At 40.5% G+C, this 19684-nt stretch overlaps 1 protein-coding gene across 1 annotated transcript in view; it reads right to left on the bottom strand.

Moving 5' to 3' along the window:
* The window catches only part of CUBN (cubilin), a 280069-nt gene that overhangs the window by 193917 nt on the left and 66468 nt on the right, over nucleotides 1-19684 (bottom strand). Inside the window, 5 exon segments of the mRNA XM_032622320.1 lie at nucleotides 11461-11648; nucleotides 14538-14694; nucleotides 15450-15631; nucleotides 16057-16217; nucleotides 17708-17900. Coding sequence (XP_032478211.1) covers nucleotides 11461-11648; nucleotides 14538-14694; nucleotides 15450-15631; nucleotides 16057-16217; nucleotides 17708-17900 — 881 coding nt within the window.

Raw genomic sequence — 19684 nt, 5'->3', positions numbered from 1 at the left:
CCTAGCAGCTCTATAATGCAGATAACATTTTTATCCCCATTTTAGAATTCTGGAAACAGGTATAGAGAGGTAATTCAGCATTTTGAAAGGCATCAACAACTCGAGAAGAATTGTTCTTGTTTCCTTCCTTGGTAATTATTTTTTTAAGAAAAAGAATTGTCAAATTCAAAAATACAGCAAAGTCCTTATTCTCTGTGATAACAGAGAGTAACACAAATAATTTTTTAAGTAACAGTGATACTACCCCAAACTCCTATTATTCAATGGAATCAACATTTTCTTCACTATATTTCTTAATAGAGCTTGGAATAAAATAAGTGGACCAAAATGTTGGCTTTATCACTTATCATTTACCCTTTGTGAGAATTGTCAAATGCAGTAGTGAAGCAGGCTGTAGACAGAAAGCAAGAGGAAAATTAAATGTCTTGAGAAATGAACTGTTATTTATATCTCAGCCTAAAGAACCGAACGCTCTCTATTTAGGAATTTCTTTATACCTAACTAAGGTGCTGGGGCAAATAATGACATTATGTGGGCTTCCCTGGTGGCGCAGTGGTTGAGAGTCCGCCTGCCGATGCAGGGGACACAGGTTCGTGCCCCGGTCCGGGAAGATCCCACATGCCGCGGAGCGGCTGGGCCCGTGAGCCGTGGCCGCTGAGCCTGCACGTCCGGAGCCTGTGCTCCGCAACGGGAGAGGCCACGACAGTGAGAGGCCCGCGTACCGCAAAAAAGGAAAAAAAAAAAATGACATTATGTAAGTGTTTACTATGTGCCAGTCTCTTTATATATAAAAACTCTTTTGTGCTGACTATCCCATTTTACAGATGGGGAAAGTGGGCCACTTAGAAGCTAAATAACTTGCTCAACATTTCCCGGCTAGTTAGTGGCGAAGTCCGGGTTTAAACCCAGGCTACCTGGCTCCAGAGTCTATACTATACCAAACTAAACAGGTGCCGAGACTACTGAGCAAGATTTCATGTTCTATTATGGAGACTGAGTGCCTGCGAGACATCCTCCAGTGAGTGAGCAAGGTGAGGTAGTAAATCTTCGCTTATTATTAGCATGCACAAGAGTCTGCAGATAGGAGAGAGCTGGCCTGAGCAGTTCAAATGCCAGGGGACGCCCCAAGAACAACAGGAAGATCAGGGTCTGGAGCCGCTTCCAACTGTGGTTTACCTTTAAACCAAAACGTTGGGAAACTGAGGTCATTGTGTGTGAGATCTGTACAGAATCAGCTGTGTCTTCATGAGACCAGCAGTGATGAAAACACAGGCATCTGTGGACACTTTGCTCATTAGAGAGGATGCAAAGTCTTTAAAAGGATAAAAGAGGTCAAAGTCCTCCCAAGAGCTGAATGGTGGAGGAAGGACACTTGGAAGAGAAAGAGAACAGACTCTGAACTTTTGGAGCCAAACAGACCCAGGCTGTGCCTGGGAGTGGAAGTCAGACCTCAGGAGGGAGGAATGGCCACTCATAACCGACGAGTCACGAGGAAGGGAGACGACTCGTCCAAGAGATGGAGAGACAGCGTCCTGAAAGGTAGGAGGAAGAATCTGAATGGCCAAGAGGGAGTTATCCTCTCTGTGGGGTGAGCATGGGGGAGGAATAATAAACATTTCCGGAGTACTCATACTTGCCAGCTGTGCAGATCGCTTCATTTGATCTTATAACAACTTCGTGAGTAGTTGTAAGTATGTTTGCCATTTAATACATGAGGAAGCCGAGGAAGCCAGAGGTTAACTTCTGTGCCCAAGGTCACAGCCAGTGAGAAAGAGCAAAGCTTTGAACCCAAGTGAACTTCAGAGCCTGCCGGTTATTGCGACCTGGGTCCATCACCTCCTGGCAGTGTGATCTTAGAGTGAGTACTGTTGCCTACCTGCGGCCCAGTCCTCCTGTCTGTGAATGACCACAAAACCACCCAATTGCTAAATTATCCTGAAGATAAGCAATAATTATCTATCAAGGTGTCTGTAAGAGTGGCTGGCACATAGTAGACATCGATTACTGTGATTCTTTTTTTTTAATTTTTATTGGAGTGTAGTTGATTTAAAATGTGTTATGATTACTGTAATTCTCAAAAGAGACGTTTGAGATGTGAAGGAGAATTTTATAATCTCTCACGAACTTGAACATTTTGCTTCTTTGTATGAGAATAAAAATGGGAAACAAATTTTGGAAAGCATCTCTAGAATAATGTTTCCCTAAGAATGTTCTGTGGATTACAAATGTCCAATAGGTGTTAGAATTCTGGGCCAAGATGGAATCCCCTGGAATGTTGCCTTTCGTGTCCCCCGAGTGTCTCCACCCTGAGGGAGGCCCCTCTGCCTCTCCTCGTTGTCGCTCTGCATGCAGTTCTATCAGGCTGTATCCTGATGTCTTTCTTTTCGTCGTGTTACCACGCCCACCCCATCCAGTGTGCGTCCAGTTCGATTGATTCTGCCCCCCAGGCGCTCTCAAATCCCCTGTCGTTGACACATTCCCCCCCCACAGCCGTGTGAAGGGCTGGCCATCTCGCACCTGAACTGCGGCAATGCTCTTTCTGAATCTCCAAAGTTCCTCGTACCCCTCCCACTTATCCTCGAAGCCAGAGTGTGGCAAAGTGCCAATCCAGCATGCTGTCTCTGCTCACTCTTGGAAGATCTCTTGCTGCCCCAAGCGGTCACTGGAACGCTGCACCTGCACACAGGGCTCTAACCTGCAGGTCCCTGCCCAGCTGGGAGCCGCAGCCTTGGCCTCAGACACGCTGTGTCCTTTCGGTTCTGACAGATGTTCTCCTCGACCCGACTCGAGCCAAGCTCCTCTGAGCCTTCCTCCCGACTAAGCCTCAACCCTGGCCTATAAAGAATGCAGAGTCTCAGCACAAATGATTTCATCCACTTATTCTCCCCAAATTAAAGGACCGAAACAAACACGAACGTAGTTTCTAACAGCCCAAGGTCACATCCCCAGGATGACCCCAGGCCCCCTCAAAGTGCCCGCCTGAGAAAGCGCAAGGCCGCCTAAAGGATTTACTGTTTGTCCCAGCCAACACCTGGGGATAGGCCCCGGACCACCCTTTCTTGGAGCACATACTAAAAAGGGCTTAAAGTTGTGACTCCTTCTCCTGTCCTTTTGAGATGTATTATGTATGTATCTCCTACAACTCATAGTGTCTTTCTCAAGGATCTAAACTCCATTCCTTTGAAATGAAACCATTAGGGAGGACAGGCCCCTTGCCTCCCAGTCTCCGTGAGAGGATCGAATCCTTACCTCCATCACTGCCAGATACAGACACAGAGGCCTAACCACGCTCATAGTGACCAACGCTCACTAGTTTTTCACATCCCTGACTCTGCTCGAGGCCCCGCTGGTCCCCTCCCAGCTGCCTGATTCTCCCTTTAAAATACCTGGTCATCTCTGTACAAATTGAAGTTCAGATCAGTTCATGCTGGACCTGCTTCCCTATTGCAGGAGCATAACGCTGATTAAAATATGTTCTTTCCGGGCTTCCCTGGTGGCGCAGTGGTTGAGAGTCCGCCTGCCGATGCAGGGGACACAGGTACGTGCCCCAGTCCAGGAGGATCACACATGCCGCGGAGCGGCTGGGCCTGTGAGCCATGGCCGCTGAGCCTGCGCGTCCGGAGCCTGTGCTCCGCAACAGGAGAGGCCACAGCAGTGAGAGGCCCGCGTACCGCAAAAAAAAAAAAAAAAAAAAAAATGTTCTTTCCACTTTAACTAGTGTCTGGTTCTGTTTACCTTTGACAGTTCCTCAAACACAACTTGCCTTAGTGAAGCCTACAGCTCCCTGACACCTTGCTCAGTTACCCTTCCCCAGGGATGCCTCCTCTGACCCACGGCGAGCCGGGTCCTCCTGCTTCGTGTCTCTAGAGCTTCCGATAATATTCCCCGATAGCACCTCACAGGGCTTGTGACTAACTTTGTATAGTGTGATAAATTAAGATCTGCCTCCTCCATGAAAACAAGAAAAACTGATGCTAGGACGGTTTTATTTCCACAGCCTATGTGTCTGAATTATACTTGAATGACTGAATGAGTGGATAAATGAATGAATGATGCATATGGAGGATGGTAATAGCCTGAGGAAGTACTACAGCAAAAACAGAACAAAACAACTGACCCTGTTACATTGTGTTTGATTCAGCATTTCCCAAATTTATTATAATTTAGGTCTCTTTGTTTGTAAAACATCTGTCAACACGTGTGGCAGAGAGAGCTACGTAGTTTCCCCAAATCAACTTCCCCTTTGTGTGGCTTCCTGAATCACCATGTGGAAAGCAAAGGAATACCTACATTGGTCTCTAACATGATTGAGAAATAGACTTGTATTGTACTAAGCATCTAAGAATTTCCAAGTTCTCCATAAAACAGCTAGTATTCCTTAAGTAACTGCAATAGCTGTGGATATGATGCTGCACAGTCGCGGTTATGGAAATGCTGCCCAGGCTGCAGACTTAGACAACATGGATATAGCACAGGAAGACTGAGCGACATCAGTAATGTTTTCATGCATTTTTTTCATTAGCAGCGGCTTATTTTGTCACTGAAAGGAGGACATGGAAGTGCAATAAGCAATGATATAAACATCTGGTGAACAGGATGACATCAGAAAGAGGAGTTGGCAAGACATGAAGTGAATCTTACAAAGACTAGAGGGAAATGCATTTGACAGAAGTCACTGACATAACCGAGGGGACTTGAAACGGACATAAGTGGAAAGGGGAAGGCATCAGAAAGATATGAAAGGATGTCATGCAAGATGATAGTGGCAAAGATGCCAAATAAAGAAAGTGGAGGAGAAAGTTTAGAATCAGAATTCACACATGGTAAAATGAATCTGACATTTTTATGTAATGAGATAAACATAACAGTATCACCAGGCCTTGGTGAGTCAAAGCATATAATTCAGCTGTAGCAATGGAAAAGTAAGACCTCCTGAAAAAGAAACATGGAATAGCACTCGAAGTTATATGTTAGAAGATACCTATTAAAATACTTACAGCTTCCCAGGAGAGAGCTGGGAAGTGAGGATAAAATGTGCTGTCACGATGGAAGTGAATGACAGACAGTGGCCTCAGCTCCTGGACTAAGGCTGAGGTGGGGTTTGCTCTGTTGGGATTCCCAGGGATTTTGATTGAGCGGGTCTGGGATGGGGTCTGCGAATACATTTTTCTAACAAGATCCCCAGGTGATTCTCGAAGGCAGCCAGATTTAGCAGCCAGTTATGGGGGCTTTATCCTCCACCATCAGCTTCTCCCTCGGCAGAATTTTTTTCTTTTTGCAAAGGAAGCACATCAACACTAGTGGAGCAAAAAGACACACAGGAATGGCAACGGGCAGGTGTCTTTCCAGACACCTCTCATGTCTTGTTCTTAAAAAAAGCATAGCATGTGCTGAATTCGTTATATGCTGTCCTCTGTCAGAAAGTAAAGAGTGAAGAGAAGTGCTCTCATGGACTAATCCTGACCAGCAGAGAAGTGGTTGTTACTGCAGAAGTGACCAAAACGTTAGGCGAGAGCGATCAATTTCCCTAGAGCCTGTGATGATGGGACACATCAGTCATGAGCTTGAGGTTTGAGAGACTGAGACTTTGCAAGGAGATATGAGCCCAGGGACCAAAAACAATTTAAAAATTAAAAATTAGGGACTTCCCTGGTGGCGCAGTGGTTGAGAATCCGCCTGCCAATGCAATCCCTGGGCCGGGAAGATCCCGCATGCTGTAGAGCAACTAAGCCTGTGTGCCACAACTACTGAGCCTGTGCTCTAGAGCCAGTGAGCCACAAATACTGAGCCCATGTGCCACAACTAGTGAAGCCTGCACACTCTAGGGCCCATGTGTCGCAACTACTGAACCCACGTGCTGCAGCTACTGAAGCCTGCGCGCCTAGAGCCCGTGCTCCGCAACAAGAGAAGCCACCACAGTGAGAAGCCTGCGCACCGCAACCAAGAGTAGCCCCCGCTCGCCGCAACTAGAGAAAGTCCACATGCATCAATGAAGACCCAACACAGCCAAAATCTTTTTTAAAAGTTTTTTAAAAGAACAAAGAAAAACAATAGATAAAGGAAAGGAAATTCAAGAAAAATGACAAATTCTTAAAAAATTAAACTCTGTCCACAAAGTCAGGAAAAATTTGAGGAGCAGTAAAAGGGAAAACCTCAGAAGAACTCAATCTAAGAAAAAAACCCATAGGGCTACCCAGGACCCTTCTGACCATTTTAGGAGCACACATACAAATTAGCTAAACTTCGGGATATGGTACAATTAGAAAAAAAATGTCTATTTTTTAAAGCTATGACTGGGGCAAAAGAAAGATGAAAATGTGAGTTGGACCAGTGCTTACAGAAGATAGTGTAATGTCGTGAAGATGAAGTAGAAAGATTCCTTGTATGATTTTGAAACTGGAAGAAGAAACACTGAAATCCAATTTAGAATATAAGACAGTCAATTCCTTTACATGAATTTTTCTGGGTTCAAGTGCATTACATCCTATTGAACTGAGAGATGTGGACATTGCAGAACTGATTTTGTAACCTCGCTTGCTTTATGGGTAATTCAAAACAACACTTTAGGGGAGTTCCCCGTTGGTCCAGTGGTTAGGACTCCGCACTTTCACTGCCGAGGGCCCGGTTCAATCCCTAGTTAGAGAACTAAGATCCCACAAGCCGCAGGGCATGGCCAAAAGAAAAGAAAAAAGAACAAAACAATGCTTTAGCATGCCGGCGGAATCCTCCTCCCTGCTGGAAGGTTCTGCCTCTTCCCGTAGACATGAACTCTGAGCAATGCAGGCCAGAGGGCCGGACCTCACCGCTCCTGGGCAGAGCTGGCCATGCTGCCTAGATCCATGCCTTGCTGTCAAACTGAAAAGGATGAGCCACCTGTCCTTGTAATTTGTCAAGGGCAAGTCTAGGTTGTTGTGAGCACCTGAGGTCCACGGTCACGTAGTGTCATGTCTGGGGTGGCCTTATTTAAGCTAAAACTGTGAGGCTGCAGAAACTCAGAGGAAGCTGTGGGGACGAAAGGTAGAAACGGACTATACGTACGCAGGGAGAAGCAACAAAGCCAGAAGAAAGGAGAAAGAAAGGAGATGCTACTGAGCCCCCTTGGGTCCTGCCCTCTCCCGGCTTTTCAGTTGATGCCGTGTGTCATGAGGATTCTCCCTTTCTTAGAGGAACAGCCCTTTTCCAAACACTAATCTTTTCTCCATGGGTTAGTTTGAGTGTGTACCTGCAACCAAGAGTATAAGGCAGAACAGGAGGACTGCCAGAGGTCTGAAGGGAAAATGTTTCAACTTCCAAAATGTGGGAAAGATTTATTCTGGAATCTCACAGATGAGTAAGATTGATGGTAATTTCGGGAAAAATTCTAAATTGGACACTGAACGTAAGTTGGCAGCATGTAGCAAAGATATAGCAAATGACCACTGCTTCCCTATGAAAATGTCATGCTAAATAACATGAATTCCTCTTGGTGACAGTGTCACGAGAGTGGTCAACTCGAGGGTTCCATGGAAACCCCCTCTTGTCACCTCTGAGAGTGACAAGTACGGAAGAGAACACGCGTGGAGTATGTGTGGTGTCACGGCTCAGAGCATCAGTCCAGAGCCACAGAGCCTGGTGGAAGGCCTGGCTTTGCTACTATAACCTTTGTGACTACAGACAACCTGGCTTTGTCTCAATTTCCTCACCTGTCAAATGGGAAAATGATATTTCCTACATCACACGGTTGCTGCGAGAATTACCTAGCAAATAATGTGTTCAATAAATACCAGCTATTATTATTACCAAGTTGTTTGAATAGTGCTATCCCGAAAATGTTCAATAACAGATGCATTTTAATCCGAGAAACCTGTCATTTTAGAGTATTTGAAACAGGTAGCATCTTTCTGATCTTTTTATCAATTATTTTTGGAGAAGGCATAGGCCAATGGCCAATGAGTTTATATGCAAATGAATAATGCTCTAAAGACCAGAGAATCAGGATTTAGAGGAATCATGATGAGATGGAGTTCTAAGGCAAAACAGTGAAATATAACTTAATAGAAATAATATCCTATGTTTGGCTATGAAGCCATTGCCATTCATGTGAAAGTGACCTGGAGATTACAGCTGTTTAATATCATCCAACATTACGACTCGGCTAACAGCAAACCTACAATACCAGAGCGCAAGAACCAGATGATACGGTCCAATGCCAGGTTAGTCGGAGCGTTGAATCCAATCCAGCGCCACATTTTAAGAGACACTGACACACAAGAGAACACGAAGAGGAGGGTGTCCCACGAGAGCTGACCTTTCTGGATGTCTTGGCAGCATCTCTCCTTGTCACCTTGTGTCACATTCTCTCCCCTCAGCTTCCATGACACAACCTCGCAGTCTTCCTCCTTCCTCTTCTCCCCACCCACATGCTCCCAGTTGACCTAACACTGGCTCTGGATTTCCTGGACCTCTCTGTGCTGATTTCTCCCAAATCCATCACTTTCGTTTGTATATTCAATACCTATGAAAAATCTTTTCTTCCACAGAGCCTCAGACTCAAAATAAAAATGAAAAAGTGAAATCAAGTTATAAAATACAGAAGAAATCCTTAAGGTTGACTTTCCCAAATTGCATGGGCAATATGGTCTTACTCCTTTAAGCAAATGACCCTTCCTCCCACTGAGTATTTTATTTCCAAATACGAATCATTTCATTTTGCCCAGAGGACAAAGTAATAAAGGATGGAATCGCTTCCCAGTGGGATCTTTACCAACCCACACCTCTCAGCAAGGCTGGGCACGTGTCCAACCAGCACCTAATCAAGTCCTTTCATAGTTTCAATTCTGTTAATTCAAAATAACTGAATTCTGGCTGCAGTAATAGCTACTCACTTTGGTCTTGGCTAAGTCACTTGAAAAAACCATTGAACTAGAAGTTATTAAAATAATGGAAACTAGATTTTGTGTTTGTGGCTTTTCTCTCCTTAAGGGGTTATTTGTGCTTTTAAAATTTCCATCATAAACCAGCCATTGTAGCGATTGCTCTGGTCTTGCTCCTTGGCTTACAGAAATGGAAAACCTCTCCTCTCTCTGGCAACAGTGTGATTCTTTGGAAGGCTTTGCTGAACTTCTGGTTCTCATTCTGTGTTTTTGCTGCTTTCACCATCAATGTTGCATAAGATACACATCATCTGTGGACGCCCTCTGATTAGTGGCTCGGCCATTGTTGGAACAAGTATTTTTCATTAGACAGTTTTCGAGCACTTCCAAAAATTATCTGATGGGCCTTTTTGTTACCATTCCACCCCCAAGTAAGTCCAAAGAGCTGGAGTCCGGTCCCTGGAAAGGTTTCAGCTCAGTTCCTCCCCATGCCTTCTGCCAAAGCCTCCTTTAAAACCCAGTTCAAAAGCTTCCTCCCCTCCCTGCTCTCTCCACTGTGCTTTATCAAGTAAGGCACCCAGCAGATTGTTAAATGTGCAACACTCTTCACGCCCACGAATTGTATTTTGGGTTGTGCTTGAAGTGGCTGAATTGCAGTGACTGTGTAGAGATTATACAAAAAGGCCAGTTTGGAATTCGGTTCTTTCTCATTAATTAATAGCTCTCCTTAAGCTGATGCTAAAATACGACTGCGATATTCAGTTTAACCTGAACTTACTGAACCCCTATAAGATCCCAACTCTGTAATCAGTGCCTGGGTTACAAAATTAATCAGAGACAGCTCACACTTTCAGAAAGCTCATGGTCCAGTAGGGCATGTGGACACAGTCACAGAAGTACAAACATGATAGGATAGACTGCTGGGTTTGTGGTATGAACACGTGGCTTTGAAAGCAATCCGTGCCTTTTTTTTCCTAAAGAATGAACAGTGTCTCACCATGTGAAGAAAAGAAAAAGGTGATCACCCCAGGTAAAGGAATGAGACAAACATGCCATTGTTAAGCTTGTGAAGACCACCTGAGCACTAGATCAAGGAAAGGAGACTTTAAAACCACTGTCAGTTTCATGCTTGTTTTATGTTTGTTTTACGTTGTCTCATATTTTCTTTGAATACCAGTAAATATAACTTTCTGATGGGTAAACACTATGCTTACTGTTTCTATGATACTGAGCTTTTCTAAATATAAAGCAAGATTTTTTTTTTTTTTACCCAAAGAAAGTATCCTTCAAAAACAAGGGAATCCATGTATTCAGCACCTCACAAAGTCTCTCAAAGTATGGGAAGCTTTCTCTTCTTTGTTTTGAACAAAAGTACAATTTGAAAAAAATATGTCAAGCTCAAATGACCTCGATCAACGCTAGTTTGTTTTAAAGAATTGGTAAAAAAGAGGGTTAAGAAACTTTTACAAAGATAATGGTTTTTTCCCTGGGAATATGTCCTCAAAGTTACATGTGCTGACCGTTGGAAGCCTTTGCAAGCAAGACTTCCAAAAATCACTGACCATCTTAAAGAGAAAGACACTCAACAATTGTGTTTGGATAGATGGGATGAGGGGAAATGTCCTAACGTTATCAGAGTGGGTACTGGTCTCTTCAGAAAAGATTTCTAGTGAAAACATCATACGTAGATTCAGAAGTATTATATATTAGCAATGTAGACGGAGATAAAAGATGATGTGTTAGAGGACTCAAAAAGTGATTTTATTAATGATGAAAACTAGATGGCAAAATATATGTAAATAGCCTGAGTAAAACTGTTTCATGTAGTGTGAAAGTGGAAAATAATATTCTAAACTAATAGTTTATAAAATATATAATTTTATATATGAATGTATAACTACATTTGTAAAGTAAAGTAAGTAGCTGCCTACCTGTTCAATCTGTATCTCTACAAAGTTGCATATGCGAGTCAGCAAAAAAGCTTTGGTAAATAAAATATTTTATCATAAAAGTAGCAGATTACCTCATATTTTGGGTTACCTAATTCTCAAGCAACTTTTATCACATAGCATTGTATATGGAAAGTTCAATAAACGTTATTGGTGGTCATTATTGTAACAAATAGAAACTTCCATTTTACAAAAAGAAAAATTAACTGAAATGAACTTAAGTTTAAAAATAAAAAACAAGAATCAAAATCATGATTCCCAGTATCAGGTAAATTAAGTGTTAAATAAAGCCATGATACTTAAATACTTTCTGATTTCTTGTTTACAGAGAACATAAAAACAACCAACAAAAACCAGAAGCTATCCTTCTACTTCTGCATTATTTAAGTAATATGAGATTACTCAGTCCAGAAGTTACACTGAAACCTAAAAGCATAGTTATTTGTGAATATAATGTAGTAGATTAAATATCCTTACTATCAAGATGATGCAGTGAAAGAGACATGAAATACACCTATTCAAATACCATGGGTAGTTGGCATACTATAGACATGTAGGGCAGAGTGAGAGATCCGGTTCTACAAAGCATGATGACGTTTATCTTGGCTTGCTAACTTGAGCTGAAAATGCAGTGATTTATTTAGCTTCAGAACACATACCTCTAAGTAGTCGGTGGAGCAGTTTGTGTGATGTTCCAATTCAAAGGCTAAAAACGTATAATTCACAGTGTTTCCAGTTGTTGCTCGGATGGTCCAGTTGCAACGCTGATTGACAGAATAGGGATTTGGATAATGTATACTCTCTAAGATGCCATACGTCTGATTCACAATCACCACGTTCTCACACGCTGGAAAAAATAATAATGATTGTTAAGAACCACCGTCATATATATCATAATTGCTCCAAGATGTGTGTGAGATTTTCCTTTAGGAAAACAGCTAGGTTAAAAAGAAACCTATGGGGCTTCCCTGGTGGCGCAGTGGTTAAGAATCTGCCTGCCAATGCAGGGGACACAGGTTCGAGCCCTAGCCCGGGAAGATCCCACATGCTACGGAGCAACTAAGCCCGTGCGCCAGAACTACCGAGCCTGCGCTCTAGAGCCCGCGAGCCACAACTACTGAGATGGCGTGCCACAACTACTGAGCCTGCACTCCTAGGGCCCATGCTCTGCAACGAGAGAAGCCACTGCAATGAGAAGCCCGCGCACCACAATGAAGAGTAGCCCCCGCTCACCGCAACTAGAGAAAGCCCGCGCACAGCAACAGAGACCCAACGCAGCCAAAAATGAAAATAAAAAAAAAATAAATTTATAAAAAGAAGAAACCTATATGTATGTGAGTATACAGACACACGCACACATACATGCATATATATACATGTAGTTGGTGCAGCATCTTTATAGGGAAACGGTTGCCATTTAGAACAAATGTGAAATAATACTTAAGTGAATTCATAAACCTTAAAGTGTCATGAAAATTCCCTGCGTTAAAACAGGCATCAAATTCCTGTGCATTGGTGCAAAGCAGAATAGCTTAGCACGACTCAGACATCAGTCTAATTTGCTTGTTTAGAAAAGTGTATTAAACATTCCATGCTTCTGTTTTTCTAACTTTAGCATTTGGAAGGGACACAAATCTTGGCCTTTAAATTCAACAGTTTAAAAACACAAAGTCCTATGTGAGGGCTAAAAATGAATAACAACATGGCTTTGTTGAACATTCAAAAGTCAGCATGAAATTCATAATAAAGACTCTGTTATTCCTCCAGTTAGTCATCAGGAAGTATCAAACGAACAGAAGCAATGTAAAGGATTTGAAGAAGAAATAAAAACATTAAATTCTGAATAAAGTCTTCAAGCCAGTGGTGGCATTTCCGTCAGCTGAATTTTCAACAAAACCGTGCTAGGGACTTCTAGGTACGGGGTAGTCCTGGGAGTCAGTGCCAAATTCCGCCAAACTTCATGGCTTGAATAAGGCCTGTGCAGGCCTCTTCTCGAGTCTTTTTCATATTGTATGATGTGCAATAAAAGAGAATGGGAAAATAAATACTACATCAAAAACGTTGTCTCTGAAAAATGTGGTTCATAGATGCATTTCTACTGCACTGCTTCTCCACTGGTGGCTGGGACACCATTTGTAAGCTTTGGTATGGACAAGCCTACATTTGTGGGTCTTCAAAATCTTCCTTTGCTGGAACAAGGGAATAAAACTCTTTCTTCTTAAAAGTATTTAGGTCACAATTTTGCCCACCAAGGATTTCTAAAGAAGAATTTTGTTGTTTTGGGTGCCTGCGAGAAGTTACATCTATTAGGCAGGTAGGTACCATGGGCCTCAATGACTACACAACAGGGCAGGGGAAAATATATTCCATTAAACCCTATGGGTTGTCTCCCAGTTCTCAGGCATCGTACTATCTGCAAACCTCCAATTTCAAATGGCAGATTGCACAGAAAATCTCACCGGTTAGCTCCGATTCTACCGTTAAGGACCTATATCCATGTGCACTACGTTACTCCTTCAGTGTTCTGACATTATTAGAGAAAAACAAAGTATCACAGGAATACAAAGAAAAGGAAGGGACCTTAATAATCAATGTGACTATAATCAAGAAACAAATGATCACAGCATTAATAATATTAGAGAATGATTTTATGCTCAACCAAACAGATACATCCCTTGATAAAACTGGGGAGAGATTTTCATACACTAACAATGAATTTCTGAAGAACAAAGCCATATATCATTAAAACTCAATATTCAAAACTACCTAGACTGTAGCCTAACTCTCAGAAGCAAGTGAATGTGAGCCTCAAATTCACACATTTCAAGGTTAAATATTAATACTTTCAACTAATCCAAAGGGTATAATCTGTGTGTTCAGATTATGATCTTGTAATTTTCATTCCATTTTTAGGTAATTGTACCAAAATTATTGATAAGCTTAGCTTTGGTGGGGCAACAAACTCTACTTTTTAAAACACAAATAAGTTGTTTATTAAATAACATAAATTAAAGGAAAACTTATTTTCTTGAATTTTCATTTTGAAACTAAATTTAGGAAGTATTTAATTCTAGTGCTAGACGGGAGATTTCCTGATCAACTAATGTAATCTTTTTTTTATGAGAAAGTCATGTAACCCCAGAGAAAACAAGTGAACTTCCGAGGGACTTGGGGGTCAGGACAAACACCTGGGACCCTTGATTCTTTGTTCAATACTCCTTTAGTTCCACCATCTTGCCTCAAGGGAAAGCAGATTTTAAAACGGCATCTCTACAATGACCAGATTTTTCCACAGCAAAGAATGTGCCTACTTCACATACGATTCATAAGCATAGTCTCCCTTAATAAAATTTAAGTACCTTTTGAGATAGAAGCCAAAAACAATAGTGTTCGATACACTTCGGTACAATGGAATAATGTCTAATTAGAAGTTTGTAATGTTTAATCCAAATGGAAACCCATTAGCTGCTAACCTGTTACACTGATCTTTAGCTGAATTGCAACTGTCTGAGCATATTCCGCTTCCAGGTTTCTGTAGCTTTACCACGTGCTTTAGTTGCACGACATTAAATTCAAGGCGTAAGCGTTTCTCCCTCAGAGTTAAATTGTTTTTCATAAGGAGGTAAGATTTCTTTCAGTTGCTCAAACCAATGGGTTACACTTATTTCAATTTGCTTCATTCATCCAGAGATTGAAGACCCACTATAGGCACCAAGCAACCGGCACACACACTTACTCTGGTGGTATTTAAGCAGGAAGCCACGTCCTTGCTGACCTTCATCTGTCCTCAGTTTTAAAGACATGCTGTCTCCACTAGAACGGACGACAGGCGGTTTCTCGTTCCCACAAAGCTGAGTTAGTAGATGAGAGCTGGTACTTGGCCCATCATATACCTTTAAGAAAATGTTTTAAATGTTAGATGATTATGGCTATACACACTATCTAAAGGACACTGTATTTCTTAAGAAGTGGGGAAGAAATACAAAGTGATATGACAAAAGAAAAGTCCTGGATCAAAATAGCTTTTAAAATTATATTTAAATGTCTATAAACTTGAGCCATGAACTCAGAACCCAGGATGAAATGTAAAGACTGAAAATGAAGGATTATTACATGTTTTGGAGACCATAGCTATTATCAGTAGTCTTCCTTGCTTTTTTAGTTCATAGTTTATAATTTATTGCACTTTAATACATTTTTTATTTAGATGGTTTTTCAATGGACGAGGGTGACTTGCTGATACTGTAAAAAGTCCTGTTTCGATGACTTCAATTATCTTCTCTAATTCACCCTCTAATACATCTTCTAGATTGTTAGTTTTCAGTGTATATATAGAAATTATGTAGATAATAATTGTGATAAATCTCACAACCCCTTTCAGGAGATTTTAACCAAATCTTAACAGTGCATATTCAGTATATTGATATTTTACGTACTTAGTGTACCAAGACATTCATTAATGTATGCTGTACTTAGAAGGCTATTCTCATCAAATTTTCTTTTAATTTTTTATTCTGTTTCAGTTTTTAATATGGATCTTTTGTTTAAATGTTCCCCTTTCCCGAATCTCAAAAATAAAAAATGATGCATTAAGGTGTGTTGGGCAAGATGGAAGCAGTGGAGGCTACAAGTGAAACTTTATACATACGGCCAGATAATCTGAAGTGCAGTTTGGATGGTACTCCAAATGGAAGTCTTCAAATTCCAGTTCAAACGGACTGCCGTGGCTGGATTTCAACCACCAGTGGCACTGGGAGCCGTGGTGGTAGGGCATCGGGTAGTTGGGAGATGTGAACATGCCGGTGGGAGTGGTGAGATTGCCTCCACAACCTACGGGAGAGAGACATGGGATGACACACATCCTTTTCTTTCTGGTAAAACTGCAACTTCTTGTCTATATCAAACTGGTGCTACTGTCACTCCCCTTTAAACCAAGTTGCAAAACAAAACTGCACCGCCAAGGAGTAGCTAGCCTGTAACCCTAATTCACGTCAGTGTACTTTCCTTTTCCTAAGCAAGACGAACAGCTTGATGAACTATACCAGGGAACTAGAACATTTTCCCTTACTTTGCCCTTCAAAAATGAAAACAAAACGGCTACTGTTAATTCAGAAATATTCACAATGTTGAAGTTTATTATAAATAGTACTGACAAAATACAGCTGGAAAAAAAATAGATAAGAGCACAGCAATCCCACAATCAAGATGCCAGTTAGACTGGACTCTCCAATAAAAGACAAGTCTTGGCCATTTACCTGTTAATGACCCATCCCAATAAGCCGAGAATCCAGGCCCTGAGCCAAAGAAGTCACTCTTAAATTTTAACCATAGTTTGTTACTGTGGGAGATGATTCTTGGAGGTGGATTGGAGCCACAGTATTGCCCCAGGGGTGGTGAAGTTTCATAGCCTCCATTCCTGTGACAAAATACAGATGTGATCATTTGTTAGGGTATTGATAATATTACGATATAAACATTTAACGTTAATTGAACTTTGAGATCAAAAACAGATCAGTTTGTCAGTCAACCTCTTTCTCAAATATTCTAAAAACAATTCCAAGTTTTCAATTTTTCACTTCATTAAATAATATATGAATAATAACATAGAATAACCATCATGTATGGTTGGCATGACATTTTATATAACCAGTTGCAAATGGAGAAAAAGTGTTTAATCTTCTCCCTCTCAAATAAAGCATCTGGCAAATGGGTCAGAGAACGAAGGATAAAGAAACCATAATTATTAACAGTAGAAACAAATGTTGCTTAATTTTATAGAGAAAACCTAAATGTTTTTCTTCTCATTTGAAAATTTTCAAAATTTAATATATTTGACATAGTTAAGCAAAATTTTGAAGATAATTCTTTCCCCAAGAACTTTTAGGGTCTTAAATCTAGTTTATAATCTATAGCTTTTTCAAGCCTAGAAAAAAATATTCACTCAACATTAAAGTCCAATGATTGCTGAAAATTATGTTGTTTTAGCATTACATGGTATGATAATGCTTTATTGTTTTAGTACCTTACTTTACATCATAGAACAACATTTACTGTAAAATAGTATAAGATTCTAGGCTTTTGAAATGTCAAATAAAAAATTTAACACAGATGCACACCAAATTGATTAGTCTAATTTGACTCAATGTAATGATTTGGGGAGATATTAATGTATAACTTAACTCACCTTTATTGCAAATATAACTGTTTAAAACCCATTCTTTCAAAGCACTAAAGAATTAAAGAATAAAGCCTTGCACTGAAATTCACAAGCCTAGAATTTATTATCTGAACACAAAAAAACTTTGTGAAAACTTTATCTTAACATCGTTTTTATGACAAATTAGACTAAATGGACAGTAAACAGCCTAAAACTTAAATTGATTTTACATAAAGTAGGTATTCAGTACCTGAATTGCAAGTGTCTAATTTCAGACCGGTAGTATATCTGTTTACTCTGCCCAAATAAAATTCAGAGTTTATTTTTAAATATTCCCAATAAAATAATCACTTCTAAATAACCACTGAATCTTATGCAATTTCGTTTTCCTACTGTTAAGCCAGGTTCCAAATGACAAACTTTATTTTTTATTTATTTATTTTTATTCAAACAGAAAGTCACAAAAATTATAATCATCCTCATCGGTTCGCTCAGTCCCATGTAATTAATTTTTTTTCATCTTGATCTTTTGTTAGCACTTCTATGAGTTCATCACTTTTCCATTAGAATTCTGAAAATGCTTCTTCATTCAGTTCAGCAGTACAGAATGACAAACTTTCTATCTTGCAAGAAAGAGCACAAAAGGGAGCCTAACAGAAAATTTCTATATTTTTTCCTTAACCTTTCCAAGAAAGATTATGAATGAAAATAAATAATGAAAAAAATCATGAGGAAATAAAGGTGCTCACCTGATTTCCACATAATCTGCTACACAAGTTCCCCCAATGGCCTCCTCCAAGGAGAAGTTTGTGAAGTGCAATGCAATCTGTTGGCTGGTCTTCACCGTGATTCTATAAATGCATTCTAAGTTGTTGGGATAATTACTGGGGAAGTTTGGAGAAGTGAAAGTCCCAGATTCACCTGTATAGTCTTCCAAGCATGCTGTGAAAAGAAACAGATCGCAAGAGAGGAAATAAAAAATATTATACTACATTTACCAGACATTCAGTAATATATATTTCATTAATTTTTGCCAAAATACTTGATTTTCAATAGGCCATTCGGGGATGTTCAAAGAATGATTTCCTTTCAGAACAAAGTTTTTGGTCTCAAAGGCAAAAACAATTACTAATAGTAAACCTAAGCTGTGTAGTGGAATTTGTTACATATAATCGCGACTTTCTGGTTCTTGGAAGTGCTATAATTTTTTTAATCCATGCAAATTATCATAAACATTAAAAATTAGGCTCAACTGCAGAAGTCACAGGGGGAGGCCTAGCAATAATTCAGTTCTGTTCTTCTTTTTGTATCCTTCTTTCAAAATGGTTTTTGTCAAAGCATGAATTTATGAGAAATGACAAAGCTGGTACTCAGCCACAGGGTGATAAATAGGAGATGAGACCCAGGGATCAGAGTGACCTTGAATCAACGCCCAGCTCAAACAATGACAAACTGTACAACTTTAGGCAAGTTGCTTCGCCTCTCTGACCCTCATCTCCAAGATGGAGTTGTAACTACCTTTGAGTGCACACCCAAGCGTCAGAGATATAATGCAATTAAAGGACTTGGACGTGCTACGTGCTCAGTAAATGGTAGTGACCATCATTATGCTTCGAAATAGAACAGAAAAGTGTAAGAAAAGCAGAGCATAAATGTGAGGAATAAATTAGATCGTTCATATGAAACATTTAGATAGTACCTGGATAAGTTTATGTCCTAGATAACGACTAACTGTTCTACTTTAACAGTTGACCTATTCAGTCCTTCGGACTCTCTAGTCACTAACCAACCCACTCCAAATGCCCTCCAAATCTGAGATATTTTCCAAAGAAAGTCTGGTTTCAATGCATTCTTAATGTATCTTCAGTTGGATCCAGTAATAACATAAATCTAGGATCCAGGAGTAGACACAGGTCTTTGACTGACAGGTTTTGGAGGAGAATAAACTATTATACTTTATGTTGAATAAAAAAAAGAAAATGAGGATGTTCAGGTGTGCTATTTCCCCCAGTTGCAGCTGTACAGTCATACTCAGAAAACAAAAGAGGAACCACTGGCATTGAGAGCACAGAGACGCACAGGAAATACTACAGGTTCTCCTACCTATATGTACGGCCTTCAGAGAACTGGCATTCACCGTGCATTTATTTGGTTTACTCGATTTTAAACAGCAAGTAATCAAGGCTTAATTTATTGAAGGAGTTGACAGTGATATTTAACTTGAGGGATGAATGTTGTATATACTTCTATACTTTTCTACAGTCTGCCAAGATATTTCTTCAAGGGTCAAGGAAGAAAAGAAGGAAGGGAGGGAGAGAGGAAGGAAGGAAGAAAAAAAGGAAGGGAAAAGGCAGAGAAAAAGCAGGGGAGAGCAGGAGAGGGGCGGGAATGTGTGTGAAGAGGTGGTATATTAAGTATTTCAGATCCACTAACGAGTATTACTAAGATAAAAATTTATGGATCAAATGGACAGTAAGTGAAGGCTGTGACCCAGTATCCCTGAGCTGACGAACTTACAGACTAATTGACCACCCCTGCAGTCAAGTAGCTTTAGCCAATAAATCAAATATCGAGAGCGAATTCTCTGCCCGTTTCACTTGTTCTTAAAATGATACTGTTCCTTGCTTTCCCACTCTACCCCCAGAGGGGAGATACAATTGCACTGAGTATTTTCAATGCAACTTGGAATGAGTCTGCAGGAGAATGGCCTGTATAATCAGGTTCCC

Source organism: Phocoena sinus, chromosome 2 (genome assembly GCF_008692025.1).
Source record: "Phocoena sinus isolate mPhoSin1 chromosome 2, mPhoSin1.pri, whole genome shotgun sequence".
NCBI classification, from domain to species: domain Eukaryota; kingdom Metazoa; phylum Chordata; class Mammalia; order Artiodactyla; family Phocoenidae; genus Phocoena; species Phocoena sinus.
The sequence above is the reverse complement of the archived record's forward strand: the minus strand, read 5'-3'. Positions and strand labels throughout refer to the sequence as shown.